The sequence below is a fragment of the Perca fluviatilis genome, chromosome 12 (assembly GCF_010015445.1).
Source record: "Perca fluviatilis chromosome 12, GENO_Pfluv_1.0, whole genome shotgun sequence".
NCBI classification, from domain to species: Eukaryota; Metazoa; Chordata; class Actinopteri; order Perciformes; family Percidae; genus Perca; species Perca fluviatilis.
Window position 1 is genome coordinate 6,687,008 of NC_053123.1, and position 19,900 is coordinate 6,706,907.

Consider the following 19,900-nt stretch of genomic DNA (forward strand, 5'->3'; position numbering starts at 1 on the left):
CTCTTGATACAAACTTAAGGCTGTTTTATGTTTCTGCTTCAACTCCACGGCGTAGCTACGCCATCGCTCCTACGGCGTCGTGACCCTTTCGGACTTCTGCATCGGGGTTGCTTTGCATCGCGGTGCATCTCGCCGCCATAACGCCAAGGGGTGATAAGTCTGAGGTTATTTGCCAGGTGTCTGCCAGCCAGTTTATGTTAGCAAGCAAACTTTAGCACAACTGCCCACAAAGTACTGCTTGCTGGCGAAGTGCTAATTTCAAAACGCTACTGACATATAGACACTTTACAAACGGATTGTAACCATGTCATTGTAACCAAAATATGTCTGAGTTTATTTGCAAAGCTTATGTCAGTGAAATTAGCATGTTGCTACTCCCCACAGTAGGCCGCTTGAAAAACCGACTATCAACACACAGGACGAGTTGACCAATCACAGTCCTTGTGGTCTGCATCGCCTTGACGCAAAATAATTTTTTTTTGGAGGTGCACGTCGAGCTGCGGCGGAGGACTCGGAACGGGGTTCGCGGCAACGCAGAGGGGTCTGCGGGGGTACGCCGTCGATTCGACGCAGAAGCATAAATCAGCCTTTAGGGGCTGTAGGCATAGCAAGCGTTAAGAGTTTTTACTGTGGAGGTGCTTGTTTGCTGCTGGATTTGCTTTTGACAAAAGTAGCATTGCGCTCCAGTGTTACAGCCCTCCTGCCAGGCGTCTGGTTCAGCTCGCTCATATCCACTCCTGAGTCTAAGCTGGTTTCTCGACTCTCGACGGGCCTTTGCCTCCTCTGCTGCTCTGACACCGCGTAACGGATCTCAGCTGCAGGTTTGCCCTCCAGTGACACGAACCAGGCCCGAGGAGGCTGAGTCGAGGGGGTTTTAGAAAGCTCTGCCAAGGCATGCACGGAGTGTCCGCCGTCCCGGATTTTGTTTAACGTTCCCGGGACCGACGCTGACTCTGGGAGGCTGAAGTGACCCCTGGATGTGTTGGTGGACGTTGCTGCCTGAGAGCTTTTGAGAACCTCGAGCTGGTCCTCAGTTTCCACTGCCTGGCTCTGGGCAGCAGAGGGACTTTTTTGCAGAGTCTGGGTGAAGCTGTCTTTACCCAGCGGCTCAGTGGCGGCCCCCGCACGGGGAAGAGTGGCCGACTTGCTCCACTCGGGCTGCTCATCCAAATGGAAGAATGCTGGAGCGTGAAAAATAGCAACAGGCTGGTTATAAAGGAACAGATTCTCAGTCAGAGAGGCCGGAACTCGGATCTGATCTGTAGTTTCATGCAAACACAGCAGATCATTCATGTCAGTGTTAAACTCCAGTTGGTTACACTCCATGGTAATAGCCACAGCATTGGGGTTGGCTATTACATTGCCGTTGTGCAGCTTCTCCCCCCTTTCTGCAAATGTTTGGTTCAGTCCATCCTGGGGGTGAGAGGAGTCCCCTGAACCTCCTTCGTCGTCACATGTGGAGGTTGTTTGGTCTTTTCTCAGCGCCGGTAGGATCTTCTTTGCTTTCGTTTGACTGAGCGGACGTCTGCAGACAAGACAGGGTGTTTGCCTCAGTCAGTGCCAGGCTAATGAATCTGACTTAATTCTTCTGTCTAAAAGATCACCCTGCATACAGTACATTGTTACACAGTCGAAATACAGACATTATAAACATTCAATTGGACGAATAATGGGTTTTAGTGATCTAAAAGTGCTTAAAAAGCCACTGAAAATGATAGAATGCTCATGTTCTGTGGGCTTGTTAAGTGTCTCTGCAAATGTTGCAGCTTGCTTAAAAGGAAGTTTGGATTGACCACTAAAATACAACAAAACAAAACCTCTCAAATCACTCCTAAAATCACTGAATACTTTTTTGTCAAAGCTTCATAGGTTTGAGGAAGTAATAGTGAGCCACAGAAGTTGTATAATTGGCTGTTATGGAGAAACTCTGCTGCATATGCAGATCAACAGCGGAGAACAGGATTATGCTGCCAGAGCCTCACTTAAAGGTTCCAAGGCATAGTTTTTTACACTCATTCCTTTTTTTGGAGGGGTGATAGTATACATGGAACTAAAACCTTCAGTTACAGGCCATAAAGCATGTTAATAACCTAAAAATGAAATGTATATTTTGAAATGTGCTTTATTTGTGAGCTGGTGAGACATTTTCAAATTTGGGTGGGTGCGACAAAATCGGATCATAAATCTTTAAATGTTATTCTGAGTTATTATATTAACATCAACACAACCTGTATTATATATGGACTGGTATGAGATGAAAGCATCTGTTACCTAACCCTGGAAATCCAGAGTTCTCGTGAGAGCACAATTTGAATTTGCTCAGCGAGTCACTCTGGCATTCAGTAATGATGCTCATTAACTACGCCCTGGTAGCCGAGCTGCACCAATCACATCAGTGTATCTGATATATAGGCGGGCCAGAGGCGAGCTAAACGGATGACGACAGCGCTGCAACGTCCAAGTCATTAGTAAACACTGCAAGATGGCTACGGATGAACACCAGTTGTTAGACTTGGCTTTTTATCTAAAAGAGGAACAGAATACGGCGCTCAAATCCTTCCTTTGCAAGAAGGACGTTTTTGCTGTTTTGCCGACCGGATACGGCAAGAGCTTAATCTACCAGTTAGCTCCGCTGGTAGCTAAGAGTTTAATCTACCAGTTAGCTCCGCTGGTAGCTAAGAGTTTAATCTACCAGTTAGCTCCGCTGGTAGCTAAGAGTTTAATCTACCAGTTAGCGCCGCTGGTAGCTAAGTGTTTAATCTACCAGTTAGCTCCGCTGGTAGCTAAGAGTTTAATCTACCAGTTAGCTCCGCTGGTAGCTAAGAGTTTAATCTACCAGTTAGCTCCGCTGGTAGCTAAGAGCTTAATCTACCAGTTAGCTCCGCTGGTAGCTAAGAGTTTAATCTACCAGTATCCGCTCCTGGTAGCTAAGAGCTTATCTACCAGTTAGCTCCGCTGGTAGCTAAGAGTTTAATCTACCAGTTAGCGCGCTGGTAGCTAAGAGTTTAATCTACCAGTTAGCTCCGCTGGTAGCTAAGAGTTTAATCTACCAGTTAGCTCCGCTGGTAGCCAAGCGTATGGGTACGCTCTGGCTACGTCACCCTGTGTATTGTTGTGATTGGTCGTAGTGTTATCCAATTGCGTGCAGTGAGATTTTCAAATGCATGCTTGGTGCCGCCCCTCGAGTTGGGCCATTTTCATTACTCAACGCCAGACCCTTAATCTTTCGGATTTGGGTCTGGATTTCCAGGCTATATGTTACCTGCAATAAAACAAGAACCCAGCCAGGAGACAGATGGCGATAACAAGCATTCCTCCAAGGATAGCCACCAGGAGAGATGAATGCTGTAAGATGAAGTCAATGGGGATGGCAAATCCAAAGAAACCTAAAGCAAATAGATGGTCAGAATTTAGAAGTCGGGATGAAATCTAAAACATACATGCAATAAAAAAAAATGAAAATGAACAAGGTGCAAACATTTGCCTTGTCTAAAATATAAATCTTGTGCTTATTTTTCACTCACTTTAGCCAGATCCAGGCCAATTTCAATTCATTGTTATATTTTTTTAAATAGTTTTTCCCCCATCAGGTTCCGAGGTTAGAGGAATTTAATTGCTACAGTCAGAACAATCCCAGTAAATAGTAGGTTTACAAAACTCAAAGGCAATGCTTGCCATTCATTCATTTCCCTCTAATGCATTATTTATTACCATAACATTACCCTGTTACTGCTGAACATGCCCAGGATGATAGTCTCAGAAGATAAAATATAATGCACTAGTCTTTTAACATACTGCTTGGTTTCTAACTATGTGTTCTATTTATTATAGGTTTTAGGTTATTATTTATTAATTAGAGGGTGTATTTTAGCTATGACATTGTGTATTGCGTACGCTGCCGGACCAGGGTAAGGAACGCCGTTCCTTCATGTCTTAACATGTTTAAATGACAGTAAACTAGGGCTGGGCGATATTGAGAAAATCAAATATCCTTGACCAAATATTTGGACGTCGATATTGCGGCGATATTGTAGGGTTGACTATTAGCGCTTCCACAAAATATAATAGTTTGGGTTTTAGATAAATAATCATACATTTTTTTGGATATGACTAAGTGGGTAATGCAAATAATACCAAACAGCTAGAATAGTTTGGTAAGTTCAGAAGATTACATCACTTTGCTGTAATGCAGCCTGTTAAACCAGGAAAAGTATAGGGCTTTTCAGGAAGGAAATTTACAGATACTACATAAGCTTCAAAAGGACATTAAAAGGGAAATCAGAGCAGGTAAACTTAAGTACAAAGATAAACTAGAAACACAGCTCAGGATGAACAACCTGGGCTCTGCCTGGGACAGTATGAAGACAATTGTGGGGCTCAAGGGAGGGGGGAGGAGTAGGCTTGAACTGAACAGTTACAAGTCTCACTCACTGCTGGCACAGGACCTTAACAGGTTTTATGTCAGATTTGACAATCATGACTTCAGCAATAAACATTCCGAACTCAGAAATAGTCTTCTGGCATCTCCCCCATTCATCCCTTCCTGTAATGAACGTAGTGTCATCAACTGCTTTAAACACTGTAGACCTAAGAAAAGTCCGGGCCCAGATAGTATTAGCAGCCACCTGCTGAAAGTGTGTGCAGAGCAACTAGGTCCAGTATTCTATGATATATTCACCCTGTCACTCTCCCAGCAGAGAGTGCCATCTCTATGGAAACAGTCTGCGGTGGTGCCTGTTGCCAAGGTTAGCCACCCTCAAACCCTTAATGATTTCAGGCCTGTTGCCCTGACCTCCTTGGTCATGAAATCCTTAGAAAAACTTAGAGAAGTTGGTCTTTTAGCTAAGGCGGAACTCCTTTTTAGATCCATTTCAGTCTGCCTACAGGGCCAAGAGGGGGGTACAAGATGCCACCATCACCTTACTCAACCTCCTATATAAGCATCTAGAGGGGAGTGGGAATCATGCTAGGCTACTCTTTGTTGATTTCTCATCTGCTTTCAATACCATACAACCTCATTTAACCTTGATCTGAGCTTGGTAGGCTGGATACTGGATTTTCTCACTCAGATGTCAGAGGGTCAGGTGAACAGTGAGCTTTCCAGTGAGTTAATATCATCCACTGGATCCCCACAGGGATGTGTCCTGTCCCCTCTGTTGTACATCCTATACACCAACGACTGTTGTAGCCATCATGATAATAGACACATTATACTATTATTATATAGTTTGCAGACGACTCGGTTATTGTTAGCCTTCTTAGTGCACATGAAAATGACCATGGTCCAGTGATTGATGATTTCGTTGCCGGGTGTGAGAATGCTTTCCTTCGTCTAAACATTACAAAAACTAAGGATATGTCCATTGATCTCAGACGTCATCCCAATGTCCCCTGAAGTAGTGTCATCAAGGGCTAGGACGTAGACATGGTGCCATACTACAAATATCTGGGCACCTTGATTGACAACCATCTTAAATTCCAACTGAACACTGCTTCTGTGTGCAAGAGAGGCCAACAAAGACTAGTTGCACTCCAGGTGGATAAAACATTAATGACTTTGTTCTACAGAGCTTTTATTGAGTCTGTCCTGTCATTTTCTATCATCTGCTGGTATGGTAACCTCACCATCAAGGATAAAAATGCGCTTTTAAAAATTGTGACTGTGGCCAGCAAGATAGTGGGTGTGAAGTTCAGTAGCCTTACGGACATTTTTAACAAACAGATTTAAAAAAAAAAGAAAAGCCATGTCTATTTGCAAGGATATCACTCACCCTGTGTACGGAGAATACTTGTTATTACCTTCTGGCTTACGTTTTAGCACCCCCCTTGGCTCTTAAACAGAGATACAAAAACTCTTTTTATTACTCGTTCCATTCAGGCACTCAACTCAGCTAAGAGGTGGTGATAGCCCTTGCTTATATTAATTACCCCTGTATTTATTTATTTAGCTTTATTATTATTATCTATTGTTTGAGTTTGTTTGTTCTTGAGTTCTGTCATTATGTCTCCAACACAACTCTGTTACTACTTATTCTTAACTCAGGCTGAAGCTGCTGCTTTTATTGTTTTTATTGCTGTTTTTATTAAGTTAATTGTTGTGTGGTTTGTGTTGTATATTTTCATGTGATGTCTTCCTGCTGCACACAAATTGCCCTTCTGGGACAAAGAATAAACTGAACTGAAGACAACACTTAAGCCATATTACGATATGTGTCAGCGTTTTTATACTCCAGTGTTAGGGTTCCCTCCTGACAGAGATGTTATTCTCTGTTTTCAGCCCAGGGACTACAGATGGAAATGACCTTATACCTAACTCTGACTCTGCTAAGTCCAGACTCTGTCCATTGTCCCTGTCAAATAAATAACTAAATAAAAATATTACGATATCCAAAAGTTAAGATGATATCTATTGTAGTCTTACATCACTCAGGGTTTCCCCCAGAAAAGTTGGTTAGCCCGGTAGCAAGTGTCTTTTTTTTCTTTTCTTTTTTTACGATGGCCCGGCTGGGGCCGGTCACAGACTGATGGCAGCATTCACGTAGAGCCAGATAGTTTCTGTGATAACAGAATCATGGACGGAATCGGGAAATTGAGAATTTAAAAAAGCAATCAGACATATTCCATAGGGCCCTACATTAAGTCAGAGCGAAAAGTGTTGAGATATTTCTATCATTATAGACATGATTATAGAATATTAGCAGTTAGTTATATTTGTCCACGTTGCAAAAGAATTCCTCAATTGAGAAAGTGGTTCAATGGAATGTCACTGAAGCTTGCTAGAGGTCACCCCCCTTTGAGGTTAAGATAAAAGTTTGAGGGAGAGGGCGATGCCATATAGGATGTTACAGTTAAAGATTATCGTGATGATTGGGAGTGGAACTTTGTAACATATCGGGCCACCAGGCTTGCAATACACCGGGGGAAACCCTGATTACGATGTCGATATAATATCGATATATTACCCAGCCCTACAACAAACTAAACTGAATCTGAATATAGATCACTGTATTCTAGTTAAACATCTTTAGGGGGAGCGCTTGCCTCTGGTGGATGACAAAGGAGCAGCTATCCAGTAACCAAGGTGAGGAGCTGTGAACGTCCACGCGAGTTTTCCTCCTGCTGACACCACCGTCCCCAGTCCTTTCCTCATCCATCCACCTAGGTGAGACAAACACAACAACACTGTTGTATCACACTTCCCACAACTACCACAATCCAGTCAGATCTTTAAATAAAAAAAAAGAAGTGAATTGGCAGAATCCACCTCACCACTTTTGTATCTTCTGAAAGTTGTATTGACCCAAAATGACCCGATACTTTCTTTGAGAATCATCATGAATGCACCAGGTCCGACGCATGAGGCCCCGTCTGTATTCTCTCTTTATTATGTCTGCCACTTGCACATGATCTATGACTCTAAAATGACCGGAATGGCAGTGAGTTGGGGTTAGTTCTAAATGCAATTCAAGTAAATGGGAAAGATTACAGGGCAGTCAAAAATAAAACATCACTTGGAAGAATCTTTCTAGTTCACCTTTTCTGTAATACCAATGCCATGCAGATATTTGGTGTTACAGAAAAGGTTTCATGTGCTTACAATTCTAAAACTACTTCAACAGGTAGATATGTTAACGGTGAACTATTACCCTATTACCTGCCGTTATGTCAACGGTTAATTTCATTAATAGAAACTGAGCCCCCTTTATTAAGATACATTTCCATGTAGAGGCCATGCAATCATCCCTGACTTTCTCTCCTGACTCTTTAAAGATCTAAACCGATTTTTGTGTATGTGTGACTCTGACTTGTACTCACCAGTGGTCCGGTTAAAGAACCATGCCGGAACAACATTGGAAGTGTGAAGTCCACAGCTGTCAGGGATGCTGAGGCTGATCTGTATGGGCCCACTCAAATGTAACTCTGTGTCTCCGGAGAAAAGCTGCACACTTACAGCCGCCACCGGACTCAACTCCACACTGAGGTATCCTTCAAAAACATAAAAAAAACAAACAGAGGAAGTAATGCTTCAGAGAATGTCTGGACTAGACTAATTCAATTCATGAAATTGTTCTGCATGAAATGTTCAGAAATAAACACAATGCAGCTGCAGTTGAGATATTTCTATTATTGTAGATTATAGAATATTAGCAGTTAAAGTTACATTTGTCCACGTTGCAAAAGAAGCTGTGTGCAGTCAATTGAGGATGTGGTTCAATGGAATGTCACTGAAGCATAGAAGGTTAAGCTTGCTAGAGGTCACCCCCCTTCGAGGTTAAGATAAAAGTTTGAGGGAGAGAAGAGGGGGCGATGCCATATAGGATGTTACAGTTAAAGATTACCATGATGATTGTGTGTTTCTGTGTGAGAGGTTTTATGGCAGGAAATAGTCAAGTAGGGATGTGTGTTTAGGCGCTTGGTCAAAACGTTCACAGGGTTTCAGAGAATGAACAGACTTCTGCCATCCTGGGGTGCATGAAGCATCCCCCACATGCTGAGGACGCAGAGGACAGACTACACCCAGAGAGAATTAAAAAGGAATGGAACTTTGTAACATTGCGCATAACTGGGAGGCACGAGGAGGTGTCAGTTGTGTAGCCTGCATGTAGGCCTGCATGCATTTGTAAATACTTAAAATACTGTTCAGTAAAAGTAGTAGTAGTAATCGCCTCCGTGATTCTTTGAGGTTTCTGGTCTTTTGGGTCATCAACGAATATGCTGGGGATTAGAATTTAGAGAGATTATTGGAGTCAGATTTTCTGGCCTTTAGGCCTTCCACTTTTTATAAAGAAATCCCTTACACAGCCTGTGTGCTTCTTTCTTTTTTTTTTTTATAGGCCTTTTTCTTGATAGGACAGCTTAGACATGACAGGAGAGAGAGGGGGGAATGACATGGAGCAAAGGGCCGCAGGTCGGAATCAAACCTCCAGCCACTGCAGCGAGGAGTGAGCCTCTGTACATGGGGCGCACGCTCTACCAGGGGAGCTACCCAGGTAGGTGCCCCCTATTAGCCCGTTTATCTGTATCAGCCTGTCTTTGTGTCTTCCACAGTCTTTTTTTGATAGGACCACTAGATAGCACAACAGACAGAATTCAAATCTTACACATAGGAGGTTTTCACTTGTATCTGAACTTGCGGTTACTTTTGTCGTCTCGAATCTACAGTACATTGCAATTAACTTTCACAGTTCAGATAGCCTGTGGGATTTCTATCAATGGTGATTTTGACTCGTTTTCTTTCAACAATCACACATGGGTGTGATTAGTTACTGTGGCTGATTAGACCTCTGCTCAGGTTGAAAGTGGGCCGAGGTTTAGATGGGAATTCATCAGATCACAAATTTTTCACCAATAAGAATGATAAAGATGCCAACAAAGCTAACGAGGCGCAGGAAGACGTCAATCAATCATTCTAGACATACCCACAGAGTCCTGGGAAGAGCTCTAATCAGCCACATTAACTGAAAACCCATGTGTGGGTGTCCAGTTTTTTTTTTTTTTTTTTTTTTTTTTTTTTTTTTTTTTTTTTTTTTTTTTTTTTTTTTTTAAAAAAAAATTTTTTTTTTTTATTATATTATATTATTTCTCCCCCCCCGGGCCTTTACAAGCTAGAATACTAGGCCTTCAATTGAATTGTTTTTCAGAACAGTGTCACTGCGGCACACACGTCTACCTGATGTACTGCTCATGATGCCCAAAGTGTTGGGAGAGCTGTCCTCCTCTGACGCCAGCTTGGGAATGGTCAGGTAGGCGGAGACAGAGGTGACATTACTGCTGGCTGTCAGATTCAGCAGGCTCTTGGGAAACTGGACAATGGGCTGCGACCAAGCGTCTGCAGATAAAGGAAAACATAACAGCAGGAAATATTTTTCCTTTAAAGCAGCTACAGTATATTTGGCTAACATAATGTGTTTCCTTAAAGCAACGCTTGTACTGAAAATCAGAGAGAGAGAGAGAGAGGAAAAAATTAAAAAGTGCCACAATATATACAGTACCAGATGTTTTGCCGGTGATCAGAACAGAATCATCAAAGAGCCAGATGTTCCCCTGATTCAGACCAAGTAGTGACATGGTCACGGACGAAAATACTACAGCAATGAAAAAATAAGGAAGGGGAAAGATGCAAAATTAGTATTGAGTACTTCATTTAAAAATTCACAGTTCGTCCACTAGATGTCAGTGGGACATTGTGTTATATCTAAACGTACACAGAGCCAAGGAATGGGTGAATTCACTTTTCTAAGCTTTTACTACAAAAACAATAGCTCTAGATTCAGTTATTTGCGGTAACTGGAAATGCATGGCCCTGTAGATGGCAGATGAGCAACAGAGAAAGAAGAAGACGCTCCAGATGTGGGTTATAAAATGATCCCATTTACTTTTGCTTGGGTGCTGCCGCTGTGCCTAATTGGGTTTCAAATGCAGTGGGGTGAAACAAAACGTGGCCTTGCAATGACAAGCAGAAAGTTTAGAAAATCCCTGAAGTATATAAGGCTCAGTATGTTCTGTGATTGCATTTTTACATGACACAGTTTTAGGTGTCCTGATAAAAAAAAACCTGATATCTAGGGATGTAACTATACACTCAACTCACGATTCGATACGAGTCGAGATTTTCTCACGCTTTTTTTAACAGAGCTGCAGAGAAATGAGTGAAAAATGTTCCTTTATTTATATAAACTGCAAAACAACAGATGTATCCTCTTACAAAAGAAGTGCAACTGAAATTGTATTTGATCTTAAATAATAAATAATAAAAAAAATGTATAATATAATAACAAAATAATTAAATACAAATAAATCTCTTCAAATAAATAAACTAAAAACACATAACGACGTCTGAAGTCAAACATCAAAAGTAGATTAGGTCGTTTCAAATTGCGATGCATCGTTACATTCCTATGGCTAGCTATCCTTGGGTACAAATTGTGCAGATCCACTGACAGATTTGTGTGTCAAACTAACACAAACACACAGCTAATAGAAATTGTATTGATACAGTACAATGATTTTTCCAGAGGGTGAAATTATGTAATTGATTGAGTTCACCCTCACCATGCAGAGCCATGGAACAGCAGATATCCTCAACTGACAAAAAGAGACAGAAACTACAGGTATCATAATGACGTCTAGGCAACTTTCACGCCTACTAAACTCAAAGAAAAGTCTTTTAAGTACTCACTGACATTTCTATGACTGTGAGAGCCAACTATGATAAAAAAAATAAAAATAAAAAAAATTACACTGCATAAAGCTCATTATCTGGGGTGATTCAGCTAAACAATTTCCACATTAAGCACAAACACACATTCATCTTACTTGGCATTCTGTTGGTTTTATAAGGCAGCACTGTACAAATGTAGCCCTCCTTGCTGGCCACAATTGTTACTGGCATCCCAGTTTGGTAAGGTACATGAAGTAAAACACAGCCGTCCTCCCCAGTAAGAGCTGTTTTAGTCCTGGTGTAGTTGATGTAGACCTCCACCACCGCTTGGCTCAGGTACTGACGACTCAGCACATTGTTGACCTGGACCTTTAGGTTAAAAACCAAATCTGGGGAGGGGGATGGGGGTTAAGACAAAGATGGGTGGGCTTAGAGTTGAGCATGAGCATTCCTACAAGTTCAGGTTCACACATAAACTACAAGGGATGGTCAAAAATAAGACTACCTTACAATATAATGCAATCCACTAAAACGCCGAAAATTACAGTCTCAGAAATTGCACCTCTGACACACACTCAGCAAAATGTATCATTATAAGCTCCACAAAGTACTTGTTGCACTTTTAAACTGCATTTTGAGTATTTGTAAGGTGTTCCTGTTATTTTGTCCACCTCTTTGTATGCAGTACGACCATATGCTTTAACAAAATGGAGTTGGCTGCATTTCCAATTAACCTAGAAGGCATCTTATTGACAACAAAATGGGGAAAGTAATTTGCCGAATCCCTGGAGGATATCAATGAATTAATCCCAGCAGATTCTACAGAGGTGGACATACATAAAACTGGTAAAATTGACCAATTAGTTCAGCAAAGTGTGACTCCGAGACAACAATATGCTACATCAGCATGCAGACAGCTAGTTACAGTACATATTTCCAATAATTCTCAGGACAGAGCTCTAATCATTACACATTTTCAGGTAGCTACTAAAGAATCCCATTTAGGGCCTAATGCTAATGTGTCACATTATCCATAAACCCAATTAGCCACTTTCACACTGTGCACCGACACCCAATAGTGAGTCAACAAGACTTTATTTCTCAGGGGTCTAGTGTTACCTAACAATGAAGGAATGCTCAGTGATACATCACTAGTTACCCATATGAATAAATGAGTACCATGCATTTAAACAAATATCCAGCTCTGCAGTTCCCCTCAACTCCTCCAAGCGTTTTGGCCTCTTTAGCTAATTGTTTTAGTTTTAGTTTTTAGTTTAGTCTAACTCTCCGCTCGCATCAAGCCTGTTTTTAGCCCCAGCAGCTGATTTTTAGCAACAACAAAAAAATCAAAGTTAAACAAACTACATACTACCAGCCCAGCACCGCAGCAGATAAATTTAGCTACTAGCTGCCGTTGAGGAGCCTTTAGCAGCTTAAGAGACAGATATTTCCCCTCCGACTTTGTGGGAGTCTATACTGAATTTATATTTGTCTGGTTGACACAACTCCAAATGAATGCTAACGATGAACTGTTAATAGGCAACTTCATTTATATCTAACTTGCGTTTACAATTTACACTATTCTGCTGCCCCCAACTGGCCAAAATCAACTCAAAGTCAAGTTTATCATTCCGAACACCTGCAGCCATTAGGGTAAGAATGTGTGAACATCTCGCTGTGTGGACAACTGTGAAGGTGCATAGCCTTAGGTTAAAACACAGACTTTATAGAATACAGTATGGAAATAGTACTCATGGCATCACTAACCCCCTAAAATGATGAGGTCACGATGGGGTCAAAGTCTCTTCACATTTCTAATCTTAGATAGGAGAAAAACATGCATGAGGACATAACCATTGTCCTCATTTATACTGGCCGAGTTTAGAATACCAACACCAAGAAAGCAAAACGTGACGGACATCCGGCCGAAATGAGGGACATCCGGTGGAACCTTCAGCGGCACCAGAACAATCCCGTAAAACGTCGGCGATACAGACTACAGCGGATTGACTTCATTTTGGAGCCAGCCTCAAGTGGCCACACAATGACCTGCAGTTTTTGGCACATCCACTTTGGCCACTTGATGATTAATGATTGCACGGGCCAGTTAGAAAAAGTGCCCTGAAGCCACTGAACAATGCTTCAAAGAAACTCCACAGTACCAAGAATACAGTGTAGCGCTGCAGAACTCTGCTAGCACCAAGGTATCTTCCTTCACCCACTGCCCTGCTATAAATATTCTCTACTGAAGTGTACTGTTCCTATGCAGTCTGGGTTGGAAAGTGAGTTTTGGGAGCCATAAATCTCAGCAGCCGGCTCATCATCAACCCTCCACAGCTACAGTATATCATAGTTACTTTTCTGCTAAGAGGCCATAAAAAGGGCCTTATTGCACTTTTTATTAGTACCTAAATGCTGCAATATCTTTATAGTAGCAATCTCACTGGTCATAATGTCACAAGCATCTTTCTCTAATGGTGACAATTCCAAGCTGACGGAAGCAGTGGTTGAATTTGTTACTGGTCTGATAGCTTATAATCCTGCTGCTAAAAGATCTGCCAGAGCTTTACTGAAAACTCATGTAGCCATGCCTTATGCTACCAGCTTTCACAATATTTCACCAAGTGCCAAAACCAGATAACCAGATCATCCCCTATCATTGCCCCTAACAATTCCCTTTGATCGGAAGCAGGAGCTGCCAGGAGTGGCTGCATTTCCAGCCGCAAAGTGGAACACTACATTTGGCAGTGTGCGTGTCATCTAGGGGAAACATCCACCAGTGCAGATGGACAAGATGTTGCTTGTTTTGGGAGAGGCAGCCTCTGCTTAATGTGTGTTCTGCCTTAGTGGCCAAACCAAACAGAAGGGGGTCGCTACATCTGAAGTGGAGGTGTTCCGTGCCAGATTACTATAATCTTCCCATTTGGCGAAGTGAAGCCCGCCACAAAGAGGTTTATGAATGGATTGAAATGGGCCGTCTGAGGCAGATGACAAATAGATCCCACGCTGTGTGTGATTTGGCTTGAATACGGTTATTATCGGGCACATGATAGCCCTGGTGTCCAGCAGAACAATGTGTTTACTGAAATGCAGTGTTTTCAAACCCTTCCTTCATCAATGTATGAACCTTTTTAAAAGACATTTTCGTTCATAGCTCGAGGAAGGTATTTCTACTGGTCAAACATTAAATGACAAAGCTACGTGCCCCAGAAGTGAAGGTGGTAAATATTAGATTGGCAAGCTATATGGAAAACACCATGTTTGTCGGAAACGGAATGTGTGTTCATTTGCTTTTGGCTGAGATATCAATTTCAGCGTTAGATATTATACTTTGAACCGCAGAATATGATCAAAACCAAGATGCACAGTCGGGGAGGAGCACAAATATGTTGACTGGTCAGTTCAGTGAGGCCGCCAGGCAGCACAAACAGATGGTCCAACAGGGATTTATCTCAGCTGACCCCCCCCCCCCCCCAAACATGCCTGTTTGTGTGCTTGTGTTGGAATTAGGCCATACATTCCTCTGAAAAAACACAAGTGCACTCTTTGATATGTGGGCCAAATCGGCCTCAATCACGAGTCAGCAATATCAAATTGTGACAAAAGATGCTTAGGATGCAGCTGGGTGAAGGGTTGGCACAAAGACTTAATGTCCGAACAACCTCCAGTCTTGTTGTCAAATAATCACAATCCTCCGCTGGGGGTTAATGATTACATCTTTAAGTCTGTTCCTTTGCCCATTATGAAGGGATAACGATGAAGACGTTAATCAAGCAAGCAAGGCTCAGCAAGGCAGAATCAGGCTGTTCTCATGAACCATTCGTACATATTAGTTACAAAAAGGAAAGCACTGTAATTCATATGTATTCCACGTATTTATTACTGTATGCACCACATTGACCGCTGCTGTATCAGACCGCTCTGGACCGCGCATGGGAGGAGGATGGGGTGGATGGGTGGGTCCTTAAAAACATGTTCTTTCAAGTTTGCGTCCCGGAAAAAAACACACAAGACTTTCAACCAGGATGTTTGTGTCGGGAGTGTTTTAATCCAAACCACAATATTTTTTTTTCTAATCTTAACTAGTCGTTGCGGTGCCTAAACTAAACTATCGATGCCGCATGACGGTCACCTTTTTGTCGGCTAAACTCGACTGCCACAGCTCCTGAATGGACCTTCATCTCACAGTGCTCTGTACCCGCCTCAAATTCACCTTTTGTCAGCTAAACTCAACTGGCAATGGCCTCTGAAACGGCCGTCACCTTATGGTGCTCTGAAGCTGGCTCCCAATTCCCTTTTTTTTTTTTTTGTGCTAAATTTAACTGTGAAGGCCACTACACTTAACTGTCATGTGACCGGTCATCACGAGACCGGCCGGCAGTCGCCTAATTTCATAGGATATAGGGCTGCACAGTATATTGTTTTTTTTTAATCGCCATCGCAATATCAACTGGCACAATATACACAGCGCAAAAGGCTGCAACATATCGCAATAGATTTTTTTGTGCAGAAAACTGCACATTAAAATGTTAGTCTTTTTTTTTGCGTGGGATCTAAGTGGTGCCTTTTTATATTCTATTCATAATCGATTTAGAATATTGGAAATAATTTCCTTTTATTTGTTTTAAACAAGTTGTTGTATTTAGCAGAATACTAAGAGCAGCAGAAAGGCAGAACTGAATACACTTTAATATCTGTTTATTGCAAGTAATATCGTTATCGCGATATTCAACAACGTTATCGTATATTTTCCTTGTATCATGCAGCCCTAAAATGATATCATGTGGTTTGTTGTGCATACGTTTTCGTACGATATCATTCAAACCCGTTGGGAGAATTGACCATTAGGTTCCACAAGGTTTTTGTACATTTGTATTTCTACCTTTTCTTCTCTTTTTTTATTCAGTAGAAGTGGGAAGTCATTCATGAGAGCCGGCTCTGTACAGACGGGAGGCTAAGAGGAGAAGGTTTGTCAGTGACCCAACACGTGCCTGCGGGGAAGGGGGTGTTGTGGAGGGTACAAGGGACAACAGTATGGCTGGGTGCATTTCCAAGTGTTTGAGTCAACAACACTGGAGCTCCATGTGATGATGAATGGTAATATAGCCGACTCCTACAGCAGCATGAATTAGTCATGAATCAGTTGATGAAAAGGGTCACAAATCCCTCTTTCAGCTCCTCTCCACTGGGAACAAGAACATTGTCATGACAAGTGCATGCATCTGTGAGAGTGGGACTCAGAGTACTTTAGAGAGGGGAGGGGGGGAGCTACTTTCTCTTCAAAATAGCCACAATAGGACGCAAATTGAAGTTGAAAGCTGAGTCAGCTGTTATGTAAACACATGATTTGGATGGAAAGATAATACAGAGTGGATATATTATTATGTTATATTTAAGAGCTGCAAAGATGAATCGATTAACCGATGAGTTGTCAACTCTTAAAGTAACTGCCAACTTTTTTGATAATTAACTAATTGGTTTGAGTCATTTTTTTTTGGGAGAACAGTAAAAATTCTCTGATTCCAGCTTCTTAAATGTGAATATTTTCTAGTTTCTTCACTCCACTGTGACCGTAAACCGAATATCTTTAAGATGTGGACAAAACAAAACATTTTAGGAACTTATCTTGGGCTTTAGGAAACACTGATTGACATTTTTCACCCATTTTCTGACATTTTATAGACCAAACAACTAATCCATTAATGAAAAGAATCGTTAGTTGCAGCCCTAGTTATATATGATTGTTTTTTTATTTATTTTTTATTTTGAATGTTAAGGGCCCTCTGAGCTGCTTTTTGAGCAACTACACAAACAAAACACCCTTTTCTTAATGGACTATGTTGGACATGTTGACATCTCTTTTTGTTGCTTTTTTGAACATTTTGGCCATCTCCCAAGTCACTTTAAAATGTTAATATTGTCATAATAATATGAATATATATATATATATATATAAACTAATTAATCACTGCCTTGTTGCTGGTGATGCATTAGAAAGGGACAGATGGAGAACCCGTTAGTCATGGTGACAGCAGCAAGCTCCTTGTGAGCAAATCCTGATACAGATGGTCTGGGCCGACTAAATGACGACATCTAAGCACATAATCTGTTAAAAAGACCTGTAATATGATGGTTGATAGAGTAGATAAAATCAAAACACCAACATTAATGCTTAGTTTCCAGCTACAATGTAATTTATTTTTACTTAGGCTAACCCTCGTTGTTGTGACCCGTTTTTCAAAGTTTATTTACCCTCTGTGTCTGTGAATACCACTCAAAATATGGTCCTCTCACTCTGAAGTATAGCTAGCTAGCTAAGTAAAAAGTATTCATAATTTACTCTAGGCCTACTTTAAAATTAGGTATGCTATAATTTCATAGAAATAAGGTTTATGGGATCTTTTTGGACCATGAATTCCAAGAGAAGTGTAAAACTTGTGGTAATAAGTTGGTAATAAGGGTAGACCTAATATAGCCTGGTGGTAACGTTAGTAAAAAAAAAAAAAAAAAAAGGCAGCATAAACGTCGAAAATATCTCAAAAAGCGACAAAAATGTAAAAAAAAAAAAAAAAAAAATGGGTCCAAAAGGTGTTTATTTTCAATTGTGACCCCGGAGACAAGTGTATGGTGGACAACACAATGGGTCACAGATTTAAGCTAAAGCACAGTTATGCTAGCTAGCTAGCGTTAGCTAACTCTGCCAGATTTACTAAGAAGCCCACACCCACCTGCCGGGGGACCGAGCACTTGTTGTCGGTGCTGAGAAGGCTCCTGTTGTTCTATGTGATCCCGCTTTGGATAGTTCCCGTCATTGATATGCACGGACTGTCCGCTCGCACTCAACTCTCCAGTCGCTTTCCCATTCTGGCATAAAATCAGCGCCGATAACAGCCACATAATATGGCGCATGACTTTATAAGAAAGTTGTTGATGAGGGTCACTTATCACTCGTCACAGGTCCAGTTTTCATCTAGAACTTAAGTACACGAACAGAGATGCTTACTCCAGCGCCATCCTAACCACTCTGCTGCTGTCACACTCTTCAAACTGCGCAAGAAAACTCCTCCCCTTTTTCCTGAGAGGCTATCTATCTATCTATCTATCTATCTATCTATCTATCTATCTATCTATCTATCTATCTATCTATCTATCTATCTATCTATCTATCTATCTATCTATCTATATATCTATCTATCCATCTATCCATCTGTCTGTCTGCCTCTATTTATCTCTCCTATCTGTCTATCCCTATCTCTCTTTTTATCTATCTTATCTGTCTGTCTATGAATTAACTGAGATAACTCCAAATGTGTAGTATATTATATTTCATTGTGTTATAGGATTACTATTGCTGATGCATTTAAATATTCCTTTCTTTTGAATTGGCTTTTGATTAGTTTTTGATTTCCATTGTATTCCTTATTCTTTAAGATTTTTATAGAGTTTTAGTCCATTTATTACTTTATTTATTCTGTTTTGTAATTTCACAGTGTAATAGCCTATTCTTTTGTTTTTGAAGCACTTTGTAAACATAATTTTGTTTTAAAAAGTGCTATCTAAATAAAGGATATTATTATTAATTATTAACATGTAAGTAGCAAATTAATGTTGTAATACTTATATATTGTTGGGTATTACTGGAAAGAGAGCAACAGCAATCTAATCCAGGCATCTCTGTAATTGAGTTTTAAAGCAGTGAGGACGTTTCAACGTGTTAGTTTTCTAGTATTTAGTTCTAGAGTGTCTGTGAAACATGAGAGAATATAAGGCATAATAATAATAATAATAATAATAATAATAATAATAATAATAATAATAATAATAAGGCAAGTCACTGTAGCTAAATTCTAAAAAGATAAATAAACTTGATTTCAGAAAATGGTTGAAACCAGTCGATTTGCTAAAAAAAAAAAAAAGGTTGGAATATTATCACTGCACTGGCATGTTTATTCTTAAAAAAGGGAAGAGAAAAATAGACTTTATTTGTTGTGTGCACAAAAAAAAACAAAAGTAGTCATTGGCAATGGAAATCTTAAGCCTCAGGCACCAACAATGCTCATTAAATAACAAATATAAAAATTCTGGGGGGGAAATTAATGAATAAAATAGTGCAAGTTCAGATATAGGGCTAAAATATAACAAAGAATGAATGAAGTAGTGTAAAAAAAAAGTACCTGGACACTTTAATTAATTAGAATATAGTAATATGCTGAAGAACACCTGCATTGACTAATTTCTACCACTAGATGGTGGTAATGCAATGTCAGTTCACCGACAGAAACACTGCACTTTCACTTATCCATAAATAATTCACATATGTTCACATAGGTGATTAACATATCGATAAAAACTGGCGTATAATGACAGCACCGAGAGTTATGTTATCAATGTTGTGTTGTCAGTAGTAGTTGTAGCTATGGGTGTCTTTATTTAGTACTTATTGATCCATGTGTGGGACTTCCAAGGTCTAATAAAGGCATCCAATAAACATTTAACGTGAATTCACATTACACTACTAATGTTTAAGTCACTGACTGAAAATGTGTCCACACTGCAGTCTACACACGTACAGTATGCAAGCAGAGCTCCTAGCTTTGCAGAAAAAATTATTTTCTCAGTCAGGCCGTTTTTGTCTCTTTTCTTTTTTCTTTTTTTTTAAGCTTGAAAATCAGTGGGGTTCTGAACAGAGAATGGACAGATTTATTAAGAGTGTTGTCTTCTTGTATTATTGGGTAAACT

The 19,900-nt window shown here is 40.6% G+C and overlaps 1 protein-coding gene across 2 annotated transcripts; it reads right to left on the reverse strand.

Annotated features, from left to right (window-relative positions):
- Positions 1-333: 333 nt before the first annotated feature.
- LOC120569619 (protein FAM171B-like) lies at positions 334-18,203 on the reverse strand. Of its 2 annotated transcripts, XM_039817569.1 has the most exons (8): positions 17,890-18,203; positions 11,317-11,550; positions 9,993-10,085; positions 9,671-9,829; positions 7,816-7,986; positions 7,042-7,158; positions 3,263-3,386; positions 335-1,525 (listed from the first exon to the last, which is right to left on the reverse strand). In XM_039817569.1, exons 1-8 carry the CDS (start codon positions 18,068-18,070, stop codon positions 625-627), a joined length of 1,980 nt encoding a protein of 659 aa, XP_039673503.1. In that variant the 5' UTR covers positions 18,071-18,203; the 3' UTR covers positions 335-624. The 2 variants fall into 2 exon arrangements, with proteins under 2 accessions (XP_039673504.1, XP_039673503.1); XM_039817570.1 differs by lacking the exon at positions 11,317-11,550 and having other exon boundaries at positions 334-1,525.
- Between the last annotated feature and the right edge of the window lie 1,697 nt (positions 18,204-19,900).